The sequence below is a fragment of the Diospyros lotus genome, chromosome 3, assembly GCF_014633365.1.
Source record: "Diospyros lotus cultivar Yz01 chromosome 3, ASM1463336v1, whole genome shotgun sequence".
Lineage (NCBI taxonomy): Eukaryota > Viridiplantae > Streptophyta > Magnoliopsida > Ericales > Ebenaceae > Diospyros > Diospyros lotus.
Genome location: NC_068340.1, coordinates 41,871,545 through 41,888,016, shown reverse-complemented (window position 1 = coordinate 41,888,016; position 16,472 = coordinate 41,871,545). Strand labels below are relative to the sequence as shown.

At 39.1% G+C, this 16,472-nt stretch overlaps 1 protein-coding gene across 1 annotated transcript; it reads left to right on the top strand.

The window, feature by feature from the left end:
• The first annotated feature begins 3,049 nt into the window (after nt 1–3,049).
• On the top strand, nt 3,050–16,142 carry LOC127796627 (uncharacterized). The gene is made up of 3 exons (XM_052328865.1): nt 3,050–3,381; nt 3,679–5,658; nt 15,418–16,142. The coding sequence occupies exons 2-3, from the start codon at nt 4,072–4,074 to the stop codon at nt 15,799–15,801; spliced, it is 1,971 nt and encodes a 656-aa protein (XP_052184825.1). The 5' UTR covers nt 3,050–3,381; nt 3,679–4,071; the 3' UTR covers nt 15,802–16,142.
• The last annotated feature ends 330 nt before the right edge of the window (nt 16,143–16,472 follow it).

Genomic DNA, 16,472 nt, shown 5'->3' with positions numbered 1-16,472 from the left:
TGACTATGGCTTGTTCTAGTAACTAAAAAGGCCTCTCATGCTGCTCTGTCATTGCTGCGGTGAGGGGTGCTGAAATCTGATGCCTCAACTTCCAGTGATATTCATTCTGGGGCATTTAGCTCCATTCCACTGTAAGTATACTCAAATGAATTATTGCCCTTTTAATAGATTTGTTATGTTTTCTTCTCTATTGGAATCACCCTGGAAAACTATTCCTGCTTCAGTGTTGGAGGCACCAAGTGCTAGTTATGTATTTATGTCCTTCATACTTTTTGTGTGTGTGTGTGTGTGTGTGTGTGGATAAAATAGATAAAACTTTGAATTTTAAGAGACATGTGGGAGTTTGGTTTGGTTAGGTTTGGCAGGGTCAATTTTTCACCAACTTTTTTGCCTTGTACATAGATTCTATCCATGAGATTGACAGTTCCTCTTGCAGTCCAAATATCTTGAATATAACCACCATGGCTGGCAATGAACCAGGCCTTAAAAATTACTTGCTTAGTAAGAGACATCTCTTTGACCCCTCACCTCTAATGGCCCTAAGCGTAGAAACTTTGTGTGTATGTTAGAAGTTTTGGGAGCCAGCCACATGGGGAAGGGAGAGGAGGGGACCAAAGAGAGTAGAGAGTACAGTTGTTGAGAAGCAAAGTGGACCAAAGTCATGCATGCATGCCTACCTACTACTTTCTACTATTTAATAAACCAGAGAGAGAGAGAGAGAGAGAGAGAGCAAATTGTCACATACATGCAACCGTACAACAATATGCATGTACCCGAGTAATAGAATACTAAGATTGGTATTTTGTTTCTTTGACATGGAAGATAAAAATTCTGTATATACAAAAAAATATAGATGGGCTAGTCATGAAAATAATCTAATTATTTTTGTGAATTTATAATTTTATTTAATTTTGACAAGTTCGTTCAAATTGATTCAATTGAATGTAATTTTTTCTAACATGTAAAATTTATTTAGATAGAGTGTGTTCATGTTAATTTGGAATAATAATATTTGTAAGATTCAAATGTATACATAAGTAAAAAAAAAAAAAATTGTAACATGTAAAAAGAAAAAAAAGTAAACAAATTATGTGTAGGAAGTTATATATATTTTTTATTTATGTGTATATAATTATTTTATAAATATTATTATTACATGACATCTATCATGTTAATATGAACATAATTTTATTTGTTAGATAAAATTATTTTAAATTGAGTTAATTTAAACTTAATTATTAAAATTAAAAGAATTAAATAAAATTATTAGCCCAATATAGATAGTACTTGGATATTTAAATTGGACGTATTTATTAATTTTTATATTAGATATCATATTAATATAAATTTACATAATTTGAATGAAGGGATAAAAATTAAGTCAAATAAAATCTTCGATATAAAAAATCATTGGTAGTGGGGGGGCCAATGGCAAATAAGGGGCTGAGGGTGAAGTGGGTAGTCTCTAAATCAGAATACAGCCAGCCAATCAGGGGCTTTCACGTGACCATTAGCTGGATCTCAAAGTGGGGGAGGGTGCTGCAATCACTGCCTGCCTCTACTACTTCAGCCCCACTCCACTCTTTACGCTCTCAAAAATCCCCACTTTGCCTTTCCAAATTTAACCAGATGGCCCATAACATAAACACACTACCTCAAATCCAATATTTAGACAGAATGATATGATTGATTAACATATCAATCAATCAATTTTTCTAAGTGATAACATATTATCACAAGAGTGGTAGTGACAATCTTTTCTACACAAACATTCAATTTTAATGATATTAACATCGGAATACTCTAAAGATTAAGCGTTCGATTTTAATGAATAATTCCGCTTCATTATTAGTGCTTGTCTTATGAATCGTTTATTATATGAATGACTTCGCTTCATTATTAGTGTTTGTCTTATAAATCGTTTATTATGTTAAGAGAGGTTTAAGAGTGAAAAGACTTATGATGCTATCGCTTAAATGGCCATGTTATGTTGTCAATTATCGGGCAACATAGCATTTGCCCGACAGTGAAAAAGGCGCGAGCCTCATGCACGTACAACATAACAGAGTCCATCGCTTAAAAACTTAGGATCTTGTTTTGTTTATTCCTTATATGGCACTTGAATTGAATCTAACATGGGGGTTGACTTGTGGATGACCCCATTGATGCCCTAAGCTCATGTCTCTTTCCTTATATAAATGTCTTTGTTTTCGGACTTATCCTTTTAAACATTTTTAAAAGTTAATTTGGCAATAATTGGTGTCAAATTGAACTTTCTTATTTCCCTTTTGAATGATGTTTGGGGCATCCAATCTAAGAATTCAAATGCATACGGAGATAACTAAAAGCAGTTTTAGGAGTAGAAAGAAATGAATAGAAAAATAAAGCCTGTCCAAACGTGGCCTTGAGATTATATTTTAACCCCGTTAAATGTCACGCGCCAAGTCTCGACTTTTCGATGGAACAACGAGATTCAACTGCTATATATCCCGACTCCCTCTCCCCCGACTGTAATTTCACGAAAAAGTAAGGACAATCTTGGAACAGAACAGAAAAGATTATGCTCAAATGGAAAATTACGCTACCACCCCATTCCAACAGAATTTATCACTTAGCCCCTTTCTCTTTCCAAAATCCATCAATTTCCTCTTTCTTTATTACTGACAATACAATTATTCATTTGTTTTGCAATGCTATCTACTTATCATATGATTAAATATGTTGGGGCAAAAATAAAATACCATAAATAACTTTCACAAACAATGACATACAAAGTTTATATTAATTTTTTCCAAAATTAATAATAATTCTTTTCAAAATTAACGATAGATCTGCCCTTTATTATAAAATATTATTATTTTTGAGTAGAATTATTATTAATTTTATTAACGTATAAAAATTATTTATTAAATTTATTTATAGTTATGGTATTTCTCAAAATGGTCCAAATGGGGTGTTGGGGTTAAGTGAAAGAAGCATTAATTTATGGGATTCCTTGAAAAAAAAAGAAGAAGCTAATAAGTTAAAGTACTCAGCATTGCAGCACATTACACACTGCAACAGAGAGAGAGAGAGAGAGAGAGAGAGAGAGAGCGGGCGAGTTGAAACGGGTGGACTCGGCTCTGACAAAAAGGAGCAGTAGCGGCTCAGAGTCTCTGCAGACTGCAGAGAGAAGAGAAGAGAAGAAGATGAACTTCAGATCCCTATGATATGTATATGCATACATATATACTCAAACCAAAACCTGATCTCCAAACCCACATCTAAATCCTGCATTCCTCTCCATTTCTGATATCCGCTGTGGAAGAGAGATTAGGTGAATCGATTAGGGCTTCATCGGCTGCCAGAAGCCGCTCCATCGACGTTCATCTCAATTTTCAGGTATATTCCTTCTCATTCTACTTTCGCATTATACCTATATGGCTATATATATATATATATAGAGAGAGAGAGAGAGAGAGAGAGAGAGAGTTGGCTGAGATTCAGGTGGATTTAGATTATTGGTTATAGCACATAGGAGATATGGGGTTCGGATATGTAGATGTATGTGTGCATTTACATGGTGCGTGAATGATAGTTTTGAGGATAGGGCAAGGGCGATTTTGATTGTGGAAATTTTATGTCAGTTTTTCCTTTTCGGATTTTTTTGGGGGTTAATTTTTGGTGTCGATCTTTCAGATTTTAGCTCTTGGATTGTCTCTTTGCATTCAGAAGAGTTCGGATCGGGTGGAGGCAGGGTTTGACGATTCGTGGAGTAGTTCGAATGTGGATTTCTGATAACAGCAGCTCACTTGCGAGTGCTTTTGTTTCGATTTGTTGATCTAGGTCAGATAGATGGAGTTGTTGTAGTTCAAATTGTAATTTGAAGTTTTCTGAAGTTTTTTGAGGATAAAAAACCAGTTTGGTTTCTGGGTTTCTTCTTGTGGATGAAACCCTAGAAATAGTTTGAAGTTGTTGGAAGATATGCGCTTGTGAACAAGTTCCATCATGTTCCTGCTCTGTGGTTTGACTTTTAATAAGGAAAATGAGAGGGATTATAGTGTTGTCTAGGCAACAGTAAGCAAGGATTCAATGGAAGATTGGTCGAAGTATGCCCACAGTCCTGTGCATTTTGCAGTTGCATCCCGTGACCATGCAACGCTCAAGAAGGTTATCTCGACCCTCCCTCGGCTGGCGAAGGCTGGTGATGTTAACACCGAAGAAGAATCTCTTGCTGCTGAGCTCCAAGCTGATGCTGTATCGGCTGTTATTGACCAACGAGATGTTCCGGGCCGTGAGACCCCTCTGCATCTTGCTGTGCGACTAAGGGATCCTATCTCTGCAGAGATTTTAATGGCGGCTGGGGCTGACTGGAGTCTTCAGAACGAGAATGGCTGGAGTGCTCTCCAAGAAGCTGTTTGCAACAGAGAGGAAAATATTGCTATGATCATTGCTCGTCATTACCAGCCTCTTGCCTGGGCCAAATGGTGCCGGAGGCTTCCTCGCATTGTCGCTTCTGCGGCTAGAATTCGTGATTTTTACATGGAGATAACCTTCCATTTTGAGAGCTCAGTGATTCCATTCATTGGTCGTATTGCCCCTTCAGATACTTACCGAATTTGGAAGCGCGGATCAAATCTCCGTGCTGACATGACTCTTGCTGGATTTGATGGATTCCGGATTCAACGGTCTGATCAGACCTTCCTCTTCCTTGGAGAGGGGCATTCTTCTGAAGATGGAAATATTGTTTTGCCACCTGGCTCCTTGATTGTACTTGCTCATAAGGAGAAAGAAATCACAAATGCTTTGGAGGGAGCAGGTGCTCAACCGACAGAAGCTGAAGTCGCTCATGAAGTAGCCTTGATGTCTCAAACGAATATGTACAGGCCAGGCATTGATGTTACTCAGGCTGAGCTGGTTCCTCATCTAACTTGGAGGCGTCAGGAGAGAACTGAGATGGTTGGGAATTGGAAGGCCAAGGTCTATGATATGCTTCATGTGATGGTCAGTGTGAAATCAAGGCGGGTCCCTGGTGCAATGACTGACGAGGAGCTTTTCTCTGTGGATGATGATGAAAGGATAGGAAATGGAGGTGAGTATGATGATGTATTGACGGCTGAAGAAAGAATGCAGTTAGATTCTGCACTACGTATGGGTAATTCAGATGCTCCAAATGAGGATGAGGAACATGGGATCCAGGATTTCCATGAAAATGGTGATGGGGGCCCAACTGAAAGTTGTGAACCAAATGGTATTACGAAAGAGAAGAAGAGTTGGTTTAGTTGGAATAAGAAAGGGTCAAAACATGGAGCTGAAGATCCTGAGGATTCAAAAATCTTGAAGAAGTTCTCAAAGTTGGGGCCAGAAGGTAGCAACCAACGAGCTAATGATAGTCAAAGATCAGCTTCTGACATTCCCAGGGAGGATGTGGGAGACTCGAGAAAGAACAAAGACAAAAGCAGCAAGAAGAAAAAAAAGAAAGGAGCCACAAACGAGTCTAAGAATGAAAGTGAATATAAAAAGGGTTTAAGGCCTGTTTTATGGCTGACGCCAGATTTTCCGCTCAAGACAGAGGAGCTCTTGCCCTTACTCGACATCTTAGCCAATAAAGTGAAAGCTGTTAGGAGACTGAGGGAGCTTTTGACCACTAAACTACCTCACGGTACATTCCCTGTTAAGGTAATTATTCCACCATTTCTTTACACACATTCTGCTGGTAATGTACCTGTCTTTTCTCCTTCTTTGACATTGAATATATCATAGTTTCTTGTTTCATTAATCTATATAGTTGTGGTTCTTGAATTTGTATACCCATCAATTTGAACTAAATTTTTTTATTTTTATAACTACACTAGGCTTATTTTCCACCCATGTCCACTTTATATTCTTTCATGCATTCCTGTACCTTGTTTTTGTATGTTAGAACATATGGTGATTTCACCCAGTGTATGTATAGCATCTTTTGTAAGTGATATGTATGTACAGTGTTATTATATGCTCTATGAATCACCTGGTGAACTTGATAAAATTCAAATTTAATGTGTTGCTGGCAATTTTGATTCCCCTATTAAGTTCTCTATCAAAGATCAAATCTAATGGGAACAGTGCTGCTACATTATGTGTTTGAGCTGTTACTTTAAGTTCACTTTCATCAGCTAACTGATGGATTTTAATTGCCCAGTACCCAGATATCAATTAACGATCAAACATGGAGAACCTGTGTCTTGGATTTAATTTTATCTCTGTAGCCGTTGTTAAGTTTAAACAATAGCATATAAATTCATGCATCTTCTCATTGTAATTTTAACCTCTCTTTTTCTTGTAGTTTGCTATTGTTTTTGGCCTTTCCCCTCTTGGCTTTCATCTGGTTGATTTTAGGGTTCCTTGATTGCTAGCTGAATAGGTTGGCCTTAACATTTCTCTTTTTGATTTTACTCCCAACTGATCAAGTGCTTAGGATTATTCTATGTCTTAGTGAACAAATACCATTGTATTAGATATCTGAATATACTTCATCTTATTGTCTTTTCAGAACATGTTCTCCAGAGTCTTGTGATTTTGGCTGTTATCATAAAATCTTTATACGAGCCAAGCAATAATTCTTCTTTTCTGAATATATGCTTCAACTGTTTCTTCTAAGCAAGGTTTATTTTCTGTTTCTGTCATTGTCTATGCTAATTGTTACAAGCCTTAATCCCTCTAGCTGGGGCTGGTTACATAAGTTCTAGCTCTCCAATCATCTCTATCCATAGCCGTATTTTTTGTAATGCTATTATATTCCATCTCATGTCTAAATCACCAAGTTTTCTTTAGTTTTTGTCTATTAATATTATTGTCTTTGCTATATAAACTTTTTTCCCACAGCAAAGCAGCTCATCTAAATCCCCCTCCCCTCTCAGACTTCTGCAATGAGGTTGAATACATTCCATCACCTTGTCTCAACTCCAAAACTCCTAGACCTATAAGAAAAACCCGTAGAACTCTATCAAAAGAATCTAACCAGAGAAATATTATGAAAGCTGCACTTCTTCACTGGTTACCAAGAGAGAGAGAGAGAGAGAGAGAGAGAGATTAGAGGAAGGAAAATCAGACTATTCAATTATCAATTCAAACATAATCCCCTCCTCTTACAGTAGCCCTTTTATAAGCAAATTTGACTGCTAACTGAATCATAACAGCACCCATGTGCTCCTAACCAATTGCAATTATCTCCTAACAAACTATTATAAGCCTATTACAATATTGTCCTTCTATTGCTCTAAGGTTATGACAATTGCCCCCGCCTTAAAAGGTTTCTTGTCCCCAAGAAACTTATTACTGCCAAGCTGCTGTTTCTTCAACCAATTCCCATTCTCACTGTCTGTTTAATCTCTTTTTCCCTCTTTCTCCTTCTACGCACATTCCTCTTTGCCTTTGTGTTCCTTCTCTTTTGCTTTTCCAGCACTTGTAACATGTTGTCTTCGCAAATCTCCATAGCTATTCCAAATGGTTGCCACACCTCCAAGAAGACAGCCTTCAAGCTATGCATGTCAGCCTCTTCATCGATCCTTGGCCGCCACCCCTCAATTTCTGATGCAGTGAAAAAATAGGTACCAACTTGGCTAGTACGATCTAAAGAAACTCCAACCATTTTGGTAGGGTCGGGATCCTCATCCAAATTTTCAACTTCCTGCTCTTGCAAAATGTGGTCTACACGGATCTTTTTATCCAATTTCCTTTCTTCTTCGGGACCTTGCACTACCCTTGACAAGTTTACTTCAGTTCCAACACTCTCTTCCTTAATATTGACTGGATTTTCAGTCGGAACCTCCTGATTCCATCCAAACAATTCAACAACTCCTTCGTTGTGTTTGCTGGAATTTCCCTCTATATGAACTTCTCTTTCAACAATACCAGATTGTCTCTTTGCCTTTGCTGCCCTATCAATTTGTTCATTACATATTCCCTTTGGATAATGCCATTCATAATTAATATCATTTCTGATGTTGCACTTCTCCTCTGGCTGTTCAATTTTTAGGAATTCCTCCTTGTTAAAACTCTTGCGATAATCATCGAAGAATTCAGCGAGAAAGCTGTAGTGATACTTCTTAGTTAGTGTCATCACAAACTCTTGCAACTGCTCATGTATCATACAATTCCTTGCTCGTATCATATACCACACTTCTTGTTTCCTTGTCCAAGCGGTTGATTTCATTCTTAAACTTCTTTTCGCATGCATGAGGCTTTTGGCCAAACTCCTCATGATGTCTACCTCAACCGAAAATGCAACATTCTTTTGTTGCAATTGTGACCTCATCTGTTTCATGTATGCACTGCTCCCCATGGCTGACATCTCTTGAATAGTACACTTCGAAGACCAAGGGGTAGAAGTCCTGTATATTGAATCCCTCATCTCCCTTTGATATTTGCTTCACAGCAAGCACCTAGGATAAATGATTGCCTCTCAACACTCCACGACCTTCAATTTCTTAGCAAGATGAGTCATCTGCCTTCCAATTCAACTTAGACTCAATGCTAAGGTCGCTTATGTTAACAATCACCAAAGAAACTGCTGTAAACTCGCCTATGTCGACCTCAATTCAGTAGAATAATCAAACTCCAGATCCTATTTACTTAATTTACCGAAATTCCGCCTCTGTCACTTTCGTAAATCAGCTAGTGTGGCTTCAACGGATCTGATAGGAGAGTTCGCCCAGCTTGCCAGAAATCACGACCAATAATCTTTGGCCTGTTCCACTAGTTTCTACAAGCCGCCTCTAAAAATTAAACAGAAATTCGGATTGGCTAACTTGCTTCGCCTTCCCTATTCGAACAACCATGTCGGCAACAATATCCAAAAATCGATCGGAATTCTCTTAGCTCAATCGCCGTCGAAGTCCTCCTCCCAAACTCTGAGCCTAATTGCTGCCCAGCAAACACCTTCCAAATCAGATTGGAAGCTCAATTTATCCGTCGTCAATCTCGATTTGCGATGGCCGCGACCCACCCAATCACCGTTTGCGACCACTGGCTCAGTCACGTAATTTACCGAAATTGCTTCACCTTCGAAATTCAATTTGAGAGAGGCTCGCCCATTCCAAATTTGCTACTGGATCTGCTTCGCCTAACAACCAACGTGTACTTGCTTGGGCCATTGGAATTGGTTTCGCCTTCACACGTTGGTCCCAGTTGATCGCAGAAATCACTGTCGATCACTATAGATTAACAATCTCCGGATCAGATCACTCACTCCGTGTCGCTTGCAAGTTGAAACGATATGTGGTCGTCATGCCTCATGCCTTCTTCGTTTGGCTCCGTTACCGTCATTCAAAGTCGTCTCAATCAATTTTGAGGAACACCTCGCTTGGTGACGATCTGTCCATGGTTCCTTAGGAATTAGATCGGACTTGTTGGCCAATCGGTTCAATTATCAATTCAAACATAATCCCCTCCTCTTAAAGTAGCCCTTTTATAGGCAAATTTGATTGCTAACTGAATTATAACAACACCCGTGTGCTCCTAACCAATTGCAATTATCTCCTAACAAACTATTGTAAGCCTATTACAATATTGCCCTTCTATTGCTCCTAAGGTTATGACACTTCTCTATACCATGAAACAAAAACCCCACTAGCATGATCATAGCTTACTAATCAACTCTGGTATGCTGTTTGCAATGCAAGAATCCAGCATATTCATTGGCACAAAGGACCTATAGGTCCTACACAACTTGTGCCCTCCAACAAAAGGTTCTTTGCAACTTTGAAATCTCACTTTCTATGACCAAACTTTTAGCAGTGAGCTTATACACACCCCTCTACCCCTCTTCTCTTAGGCACTAAAACAGCAATTCAAGCATTCAGGCTTCTCCTGAACTGGTGCTAGATATAGATGCCTAAAATAAGACCATCCATTTGAACCAGGCACTTTGTTTTTATTCAAACTATACAAAACACTTATGTCATGACCTTCTCCTCCAAAAAGGTCTCTCAACCCATTCCTTTTGATCCTTGGAAACAGTGTTCTAAAAGGCGCTAGGCGCTAGTCGGGCGCCTGACTGGGGCCTAGCGCCTAGGGCGCCTAGGCGGCGACTTGGAAAATAGTGTTTTTTTTTTAAATTTTTTGATGCAATTTGATATCAAGCAAACCAAAGTTGGAATAATAAGTGAAATAATGAATTTAAACATTAAAAAACTTTAAAAACAAACTGTTGTAGATTAGTACTGAGGTCAAGATGACAAAAACAACAATAATACAACATAAACATTAAAACATATATGAAGAATCTAAGTAATATCTAGTTATCTTAGTGGATTTCTTCTTCTTCCTCTCCATATTCTTCTAGCACACGATCTTCATCGGACTCAAAATCAAATTCATGATGCTCTTGTTCATCTTCTTCTTCTGATTGAAAATCATCTTCATGAAGTTCTCTCATCCTAGAACTTCTTCGAGGTTGAAGCATGTCGTCTGCTCCAGAAGCTTCACCAACCATTTCCCAAGTGAGCCCCATATCAGGCTCAATTTCTTCATCATCTTCTCCATCAACGATCCATCCTTGTGCATTACTAGCATCACAAGCAAGTAGCACATCAACATTCCTCTCCTTCTCCCTTTTTTGCTTGTTCATCAGTTTTGCATTAAATTGGACAAAGACTAGATTGTTTAATCGATTAACATTTAGTCTATTTCTTTTCTTCGTATGTATCTACATGAAGAAAATGAAATCAATATCAATAATTCAATATAAATGATAGATAACTAATTGATTAAAATATTGAAAACACTTTAAAATATGCACTAACCCCTTCAAAAGTACTCCAATTTCTTTCACAACCGGATGAACTACTAGTTAACGAGAGGATCCTTCTCGCCATTCGTTGCAAGTTTGGTGTTTGATTTCCATAAGTCATCCACCATTTAACTACATAGGTTAAACAAATTTGAAATTTATACACTAAACTAATATACGATAGAAACTAAAAAAAAAAAGTCCTAAGGATTAAAGGAAGGAATTTTATACCTGGGTTATAATTATCATCATTTGTTGCACACCCTTGAATTGCCCATGACTTTCCAAAAACTCCTTCTTCGCAAGTATATTTTGGCTACTCAACATTTAAAATATGCCCTTGCATGCGATCATCACCATAAAAAAAATCTCCACAGCATTAAAAAACCCATCCATCAGTTCATTATCAAATTGCATATCCATATCTTTGAACAAATAATATGGATTCAAAAGGTAAGCTGCAAAATGCAATGGACTATCTAGCCTATCTTTCACTCTTGCATCAATAATTTCCATAATAGGCAAATAGTTCTTTTCAAGATTGTTTAGGGCCTCCTTAATATCCTTTTTTGCCTGATTAATCTCTCCATATAAAAAGCCCATAGAAGGCTTCTTATCTGCATCAATAATTCGAAGCACCTTCACCAAATGTGCAAAAACCTTAAGACATATAGTCACACCATTCCAGAAAGCAATGCTTAACACAGTTGCATAGGCTGCTTTCCCTTTAACAGTCTTTGACTACTTGCACTCCTCCCACTCAGAGCTAGTAAACATTGCCCTCAATTGGCTCTTTTTCTCCATTAAACTTTGTAGAGTAAGGAAAGAAGAAGCAAATCTAGTGACACCCGGTCTCACTATATCCCTCTTCTTTGTAAATGACCTCATTAAGGATAAGGTCTTATGATGTGCATAAATAAAGATTGTCAAACTCTTGGCTTGATCAATGACTTTTTTGTACCTTGGCAGTTTTCCAATGCTTTCAAGCATTAAATTGATAGTGTGAGTAGCACATGATGTCCAAAAGATATTGGGTCTCTTAACCTTCAATAGCTTTGCCGCTCCCATATTGTTGGTAGCATTGTCAGTTACCACTTGGACAACATTTTGTGGCCCAACTTGCTCAATGCATTTGTCCACATACTCAAAAATGAGTTCACTTGTATGTGCCTCCTCTGAAGATTCTTTAGAAGAAAGGAAAGCAGTACCTGCATTAGAATTAACACATAAGTTCATGATGCTCCTTCTTTTTCTATCACTCCAAGCATCTGTCATAATGGAGCACTCATTTCTTGCCCACTCTTCTTCATGCTTCTTTAACAAACCTTTCATCCTGTCAACTTCCCCCTTTAGCAACGTTTCCCTCAACTGGTATTGGCTAGGAGGATTGAAACCTGGCCCAAATTGACCAATTGCCTCAACAAACAACTTGAAACTGTCATTATCAATGGCATTGAAAGGAATACCGTGCTCATAGACCCACCTAGCACAATATTCACGGACTGTCTGTGTCCTCTCTTTAAAGAGTGCTTCATTGATATTTTGTTGTCTTTGTGTCATTTTTACACTTGAACCAGCTTCAGGGCTGATGGAGCTTGCAAATTTATCCATAGGGCCAAGTGTGCGGGGTGGGTTATTACTCCCTAATTCTTGCAATTCATCATCGCCATTCCCTTCCCCCTTTTCAGAAATATTGACTGTCGATCTCATCAGATCTTCTTCCTTTTTCTTATTCTTCTTTTTATTCCTTGCCTCCTCAATTGCATTCTTGCATTTGGCTCTATCATCTGGAGAAGCTTTTGGACATGCAGACACATTTCCAGAAATGTGGCCAATGTGTTTTTTAACTCGGTAAACACCGCCAGACATCACCTTACTGCATAACTTGCATTTGACTTTGTCCATATTCTTGGGATCAATTAGCATCCCATACTCCCACCCCACATCATTTGACTTCCTTTTAAGAATTGAGACGGTAGCGGACGATGCTTCCGTACTCCCCGTTCCAGACATCACTTAAACTGAACAAAATCAAATTTGAAAATCATGTGGAAATTAAAATCAAATCTGAAAATCATGTGGAAGACAAAATCTGAAAATCAAATCTGAAAATCATTGCTAACAGCCTAACACAAATCTGAAAATCAAAGCTAACAACCTAACACAGGAACTTAACATTGCTAATAGCCTAACACAAATCTGAAACTGAAAATCAAAATCATGTGGAAGATAAAATCTAAAAATCAAATCTGAAAATCGCTAACAGCCTAACACAAATCTGAAAATCAAAGCTAACAGCCTAACACATGAACTTAACATTGCTAATGCTAACAGCCTAACAAATTCCAAGTAGAATCATAATCAGGATGATCTTTCCAATGGACTAAGAACTTTCAAACCTCTCCATCCCTGGTAAAATAATCAGCAAATAGCATTAATTTTATCTTTGTGCACTGAATTTACTGGTAAAGGTAATGCAATGTAAGTTTGGGTAATGAAGTCTAGTTTGTGTTAAGGAGGCTCAATAAGAATCAATGAAAGGATCATCAGGTGACTTATCAAGGAAAAGAAAAAAAGAGAGAGAGGCTAACACAAATCTGAAAATCAAAATCATGTGGTAGACAAAATCTAAACATTGCTAGTGAAAGACATGGTTAATAAATCTGAAAATCATAGATGATGGTTAATAAATAGTTTTAAATACATAGTACATACTGTTAGTGATGCTTGAAGGCGGCGGACTGAGAGAGAAAGGGGCTCGGCGGTGGCAGAACACAGAGGAGAGGCGGTCGGCGGTGAGGGACGCGGTCGGCGGCCGGTGAGAGAGGCGGTGCGGTAGCCGGTGAGGGAGGCGACCAGTAAGAGAGGCGACCAGAGAGGTGGTGCGATGAGAGAGGCGGCCAGACAGGTTGTCGTTCCAGCAAGCAGCGGTGGCGGGTCCGGCGACGGCGAGGAGGGGAGCAACCGGTGACGCACCAAGATGAGACAACGAGAGGCGAGAGAGAGAGGAGGGGGGGAAATCTGAAAACGAAATGAAATGTAAACCTAAAGCTGAAGAAAAGTGTGGGGGGCGGAGGCCTAGGTGGTGGCCGCCTAGGGCTGCGACTGGAACCGCCTAGTCGGGGGGCCGCCTAAATGGGCCACCTCCCCCAAAAGCGCCGCGGCTGGCGGCCGCCCAGCGCCTAGGCGGCCCCTAGGCGGCCGCCCAGCCCGAGTTTTAGAACACTGCTTGGAAAGAAATTGAAACACCATGCCTGGCAGGCCTGATCTCCAAGTTCTCTACCTGTCAGCAAAGTGATTCACAGAACTGCACAATCTCATTGGGAGCAATATTCTCACCAAATCCTACTCCCTGTTAATAATTGCCGTACCTATAAGACCATTCCTCCTATGAGCACTAGTAATTCTGTAAAATTGCCTTGTGTTTCTATTCCTTTTTTGGTGTACCCTATTCTAGATTTTTTTTTTCCTACTAGCTCACTTCATTGTTAAGACCCTCCTGACCTCCCTGTGATATCTGCCTTTAACATCTTCTCTCTCTCCATTAAATGCATTTTACCCTGTTTCTCATCCAACTGCTTGATATCCTTCAACAATCTATCAAGTGTAACTCTCACCTTGTGAAAGCTTCCTTCACTTGCCAGGGTCCTAGCAACACAGAGCCTACCAGAGCAGTATGCCTCATACCTTCCCACCAACCCTTGACCAAGTCCACAAAGCTGCCTTCTTTTAGTTCATGTTCTCAAACCTAAAATGTGAGGGTCCAAATTAATCAAACTAGGAGAATGATTGGACACAACCCCAGGGGAAGTGATAGGCTAAGCATCCAAGAAGTCCAAACGCCTATCAAGGTGAGACATGGAAGAGTTATCCCTAGACCTCTGGACCAAGTACAACAGTCCTCTTGCCCAGTGGGAAATACATCAGCCCCTCGCTGCATTGACACCCACTCACCTTTGTGAAAGGTGATTGAAAATTAGATCTTATGGTCATCATTTTATTAGACTAGATCTTATCATGGACAGAAATCGTCATAATTTGAGATATTTTTGCAAGTACAGAAACTGATTGTTCTCGTACTTGCAAATCATTGCATGCAGCTCTCTCAAATTTCTGTCTACTTTACCTTTTGACTATAGCTCCCAAGGACTGGGGTCTATTTTTAATCATAAACAAACTTGCTTATTAACTATTTCAACTGCTATATTGGGTTATTTATTTGTGAAAATTCTCATGTCTTAGTTTATTGCCGTGCTTTGATGCATAAATTGACAGGTTACAGTTGTATTGTGATCCAAATTCCTTTTTGTTCCTTGAAGCAGTCCTTGTCTAGATGATGATGTTTATGAAAATATCTGGATGGCATCACAGAGAACACAATTGGCCAAATCTTGAGAACACCTTCGACTTGTATCTACCCTGATCATGAACTTGTCAACAATCTGCATTTTGTAGATTAGGTGAAGTTAATTAATTCCAACACACGTGATACTCCCTGTTGACCTCAGGAGAAAGGTCCCCTAGTCTCATGGTTCATTTTATTATGGATTTTGTAATTTGTCATTGTTTTTGAATTTTGAGAACTCCTACTGATAATTTACTCTGTGGCATTCTACCATTGGTTCTTATTTCTTATTCAGACACTGTTATTTGCTCTGTGACTGCAGCTTGCAATCCCTATTGTTCCAACTATTAGGGTTCTCATTACTTTTACGAAGTTTGAGGAGCTTCAGCCAGCAGAGGAGTTTTCAACCCCTCTCTCCAGCCCTGTACATTTTGAAGATGCCAAATCTAAGGAATCTTCAGGGTCCACATCATGGATTTCATGGATGAGAGGGAGCCACGGCGCACAGTCAAGTGACAGTGAAAGCCGGAGCTTCAGGGATGAGGTTGACCCTTTCCACATACCAACTGACTATGCATGGGTTGATGCCAATGAAAAGAAGCGCCGGATGAAGGCCAAGAAAGCTAAAAACAAGAAACATCGGAGGCAAGCAGCAGCTAAAAGTGGGGATGGGAAGCGTCCAACGAGCGAAGATCCGGAAGAATAGTGACTCGACTGATCCCGGTTGCTACTATGGAACTGCTTCGGGATCCTTCGAAAGATATGGAGGAGGTAAGGACCAATCCTTGGATGCTGACCTCTACCCTTCCCTGCAATTTCAGTAGAATGACTGGGATGATAGGTGTCGGTGGATTTTACAGAGAAGATTGTTCTCTATCTTCATTGATTGTTGTATTGTTATGTGAATTGTTATGTGATTTCAAATTTGTGAGGAATGGATTCCCTCCTTTAGTAGCTTGTTTTTTGTTCTTTTTTTTCTTCATGCAAACCTACCCGTTTTGCCTGTAGCATATGTTACTATCAAGTTTATGCTTCTGATTGCAACCCCTTTAGGATCAGTAGTTAAGCAGCAACTTAATTCTTGCAGAATAATTGTTAAACCCACTAATTTTCAGAGTCTGCTTTGCTTAGTAGTATTAGGGTGCATCTTTACGAAGCAAATCAAATAAGTTTGTGTACAAAAATGAGCCAACTCGCTCTTTTTAACTCTTGCAAAACGATCTCCGGGAATCTGTGCTTCCTCGGGTTTTCAAATTTTTCTTCAGTTGTTTTGAACCACTCACCAGTGGGACTCGTCATTTTCAAGTTTCTGTTCATATTTGGGATCCTTTTCCCAGATGTATACATTGAAAATTGCAATAGAATCTCTCGTGTGTG

Excerpts from the sequence above, each read along its gene's own strand:
- LOC127796627 (XM_052328865.1), top strand. The coding sequence starts at position 4,072 with ATGGAAGATTGGTCGAAGTATGCCCACAGTCCTGTGCATTTTGCAGTT. Across the intron at positions 5,659-15,417 it reads ACGGTACATTCCCTGTTAAG|CTTGCAATCCCTATTGTTCC; the intron begins GTAATTATTCCA and ends CTGTGACTGCAG.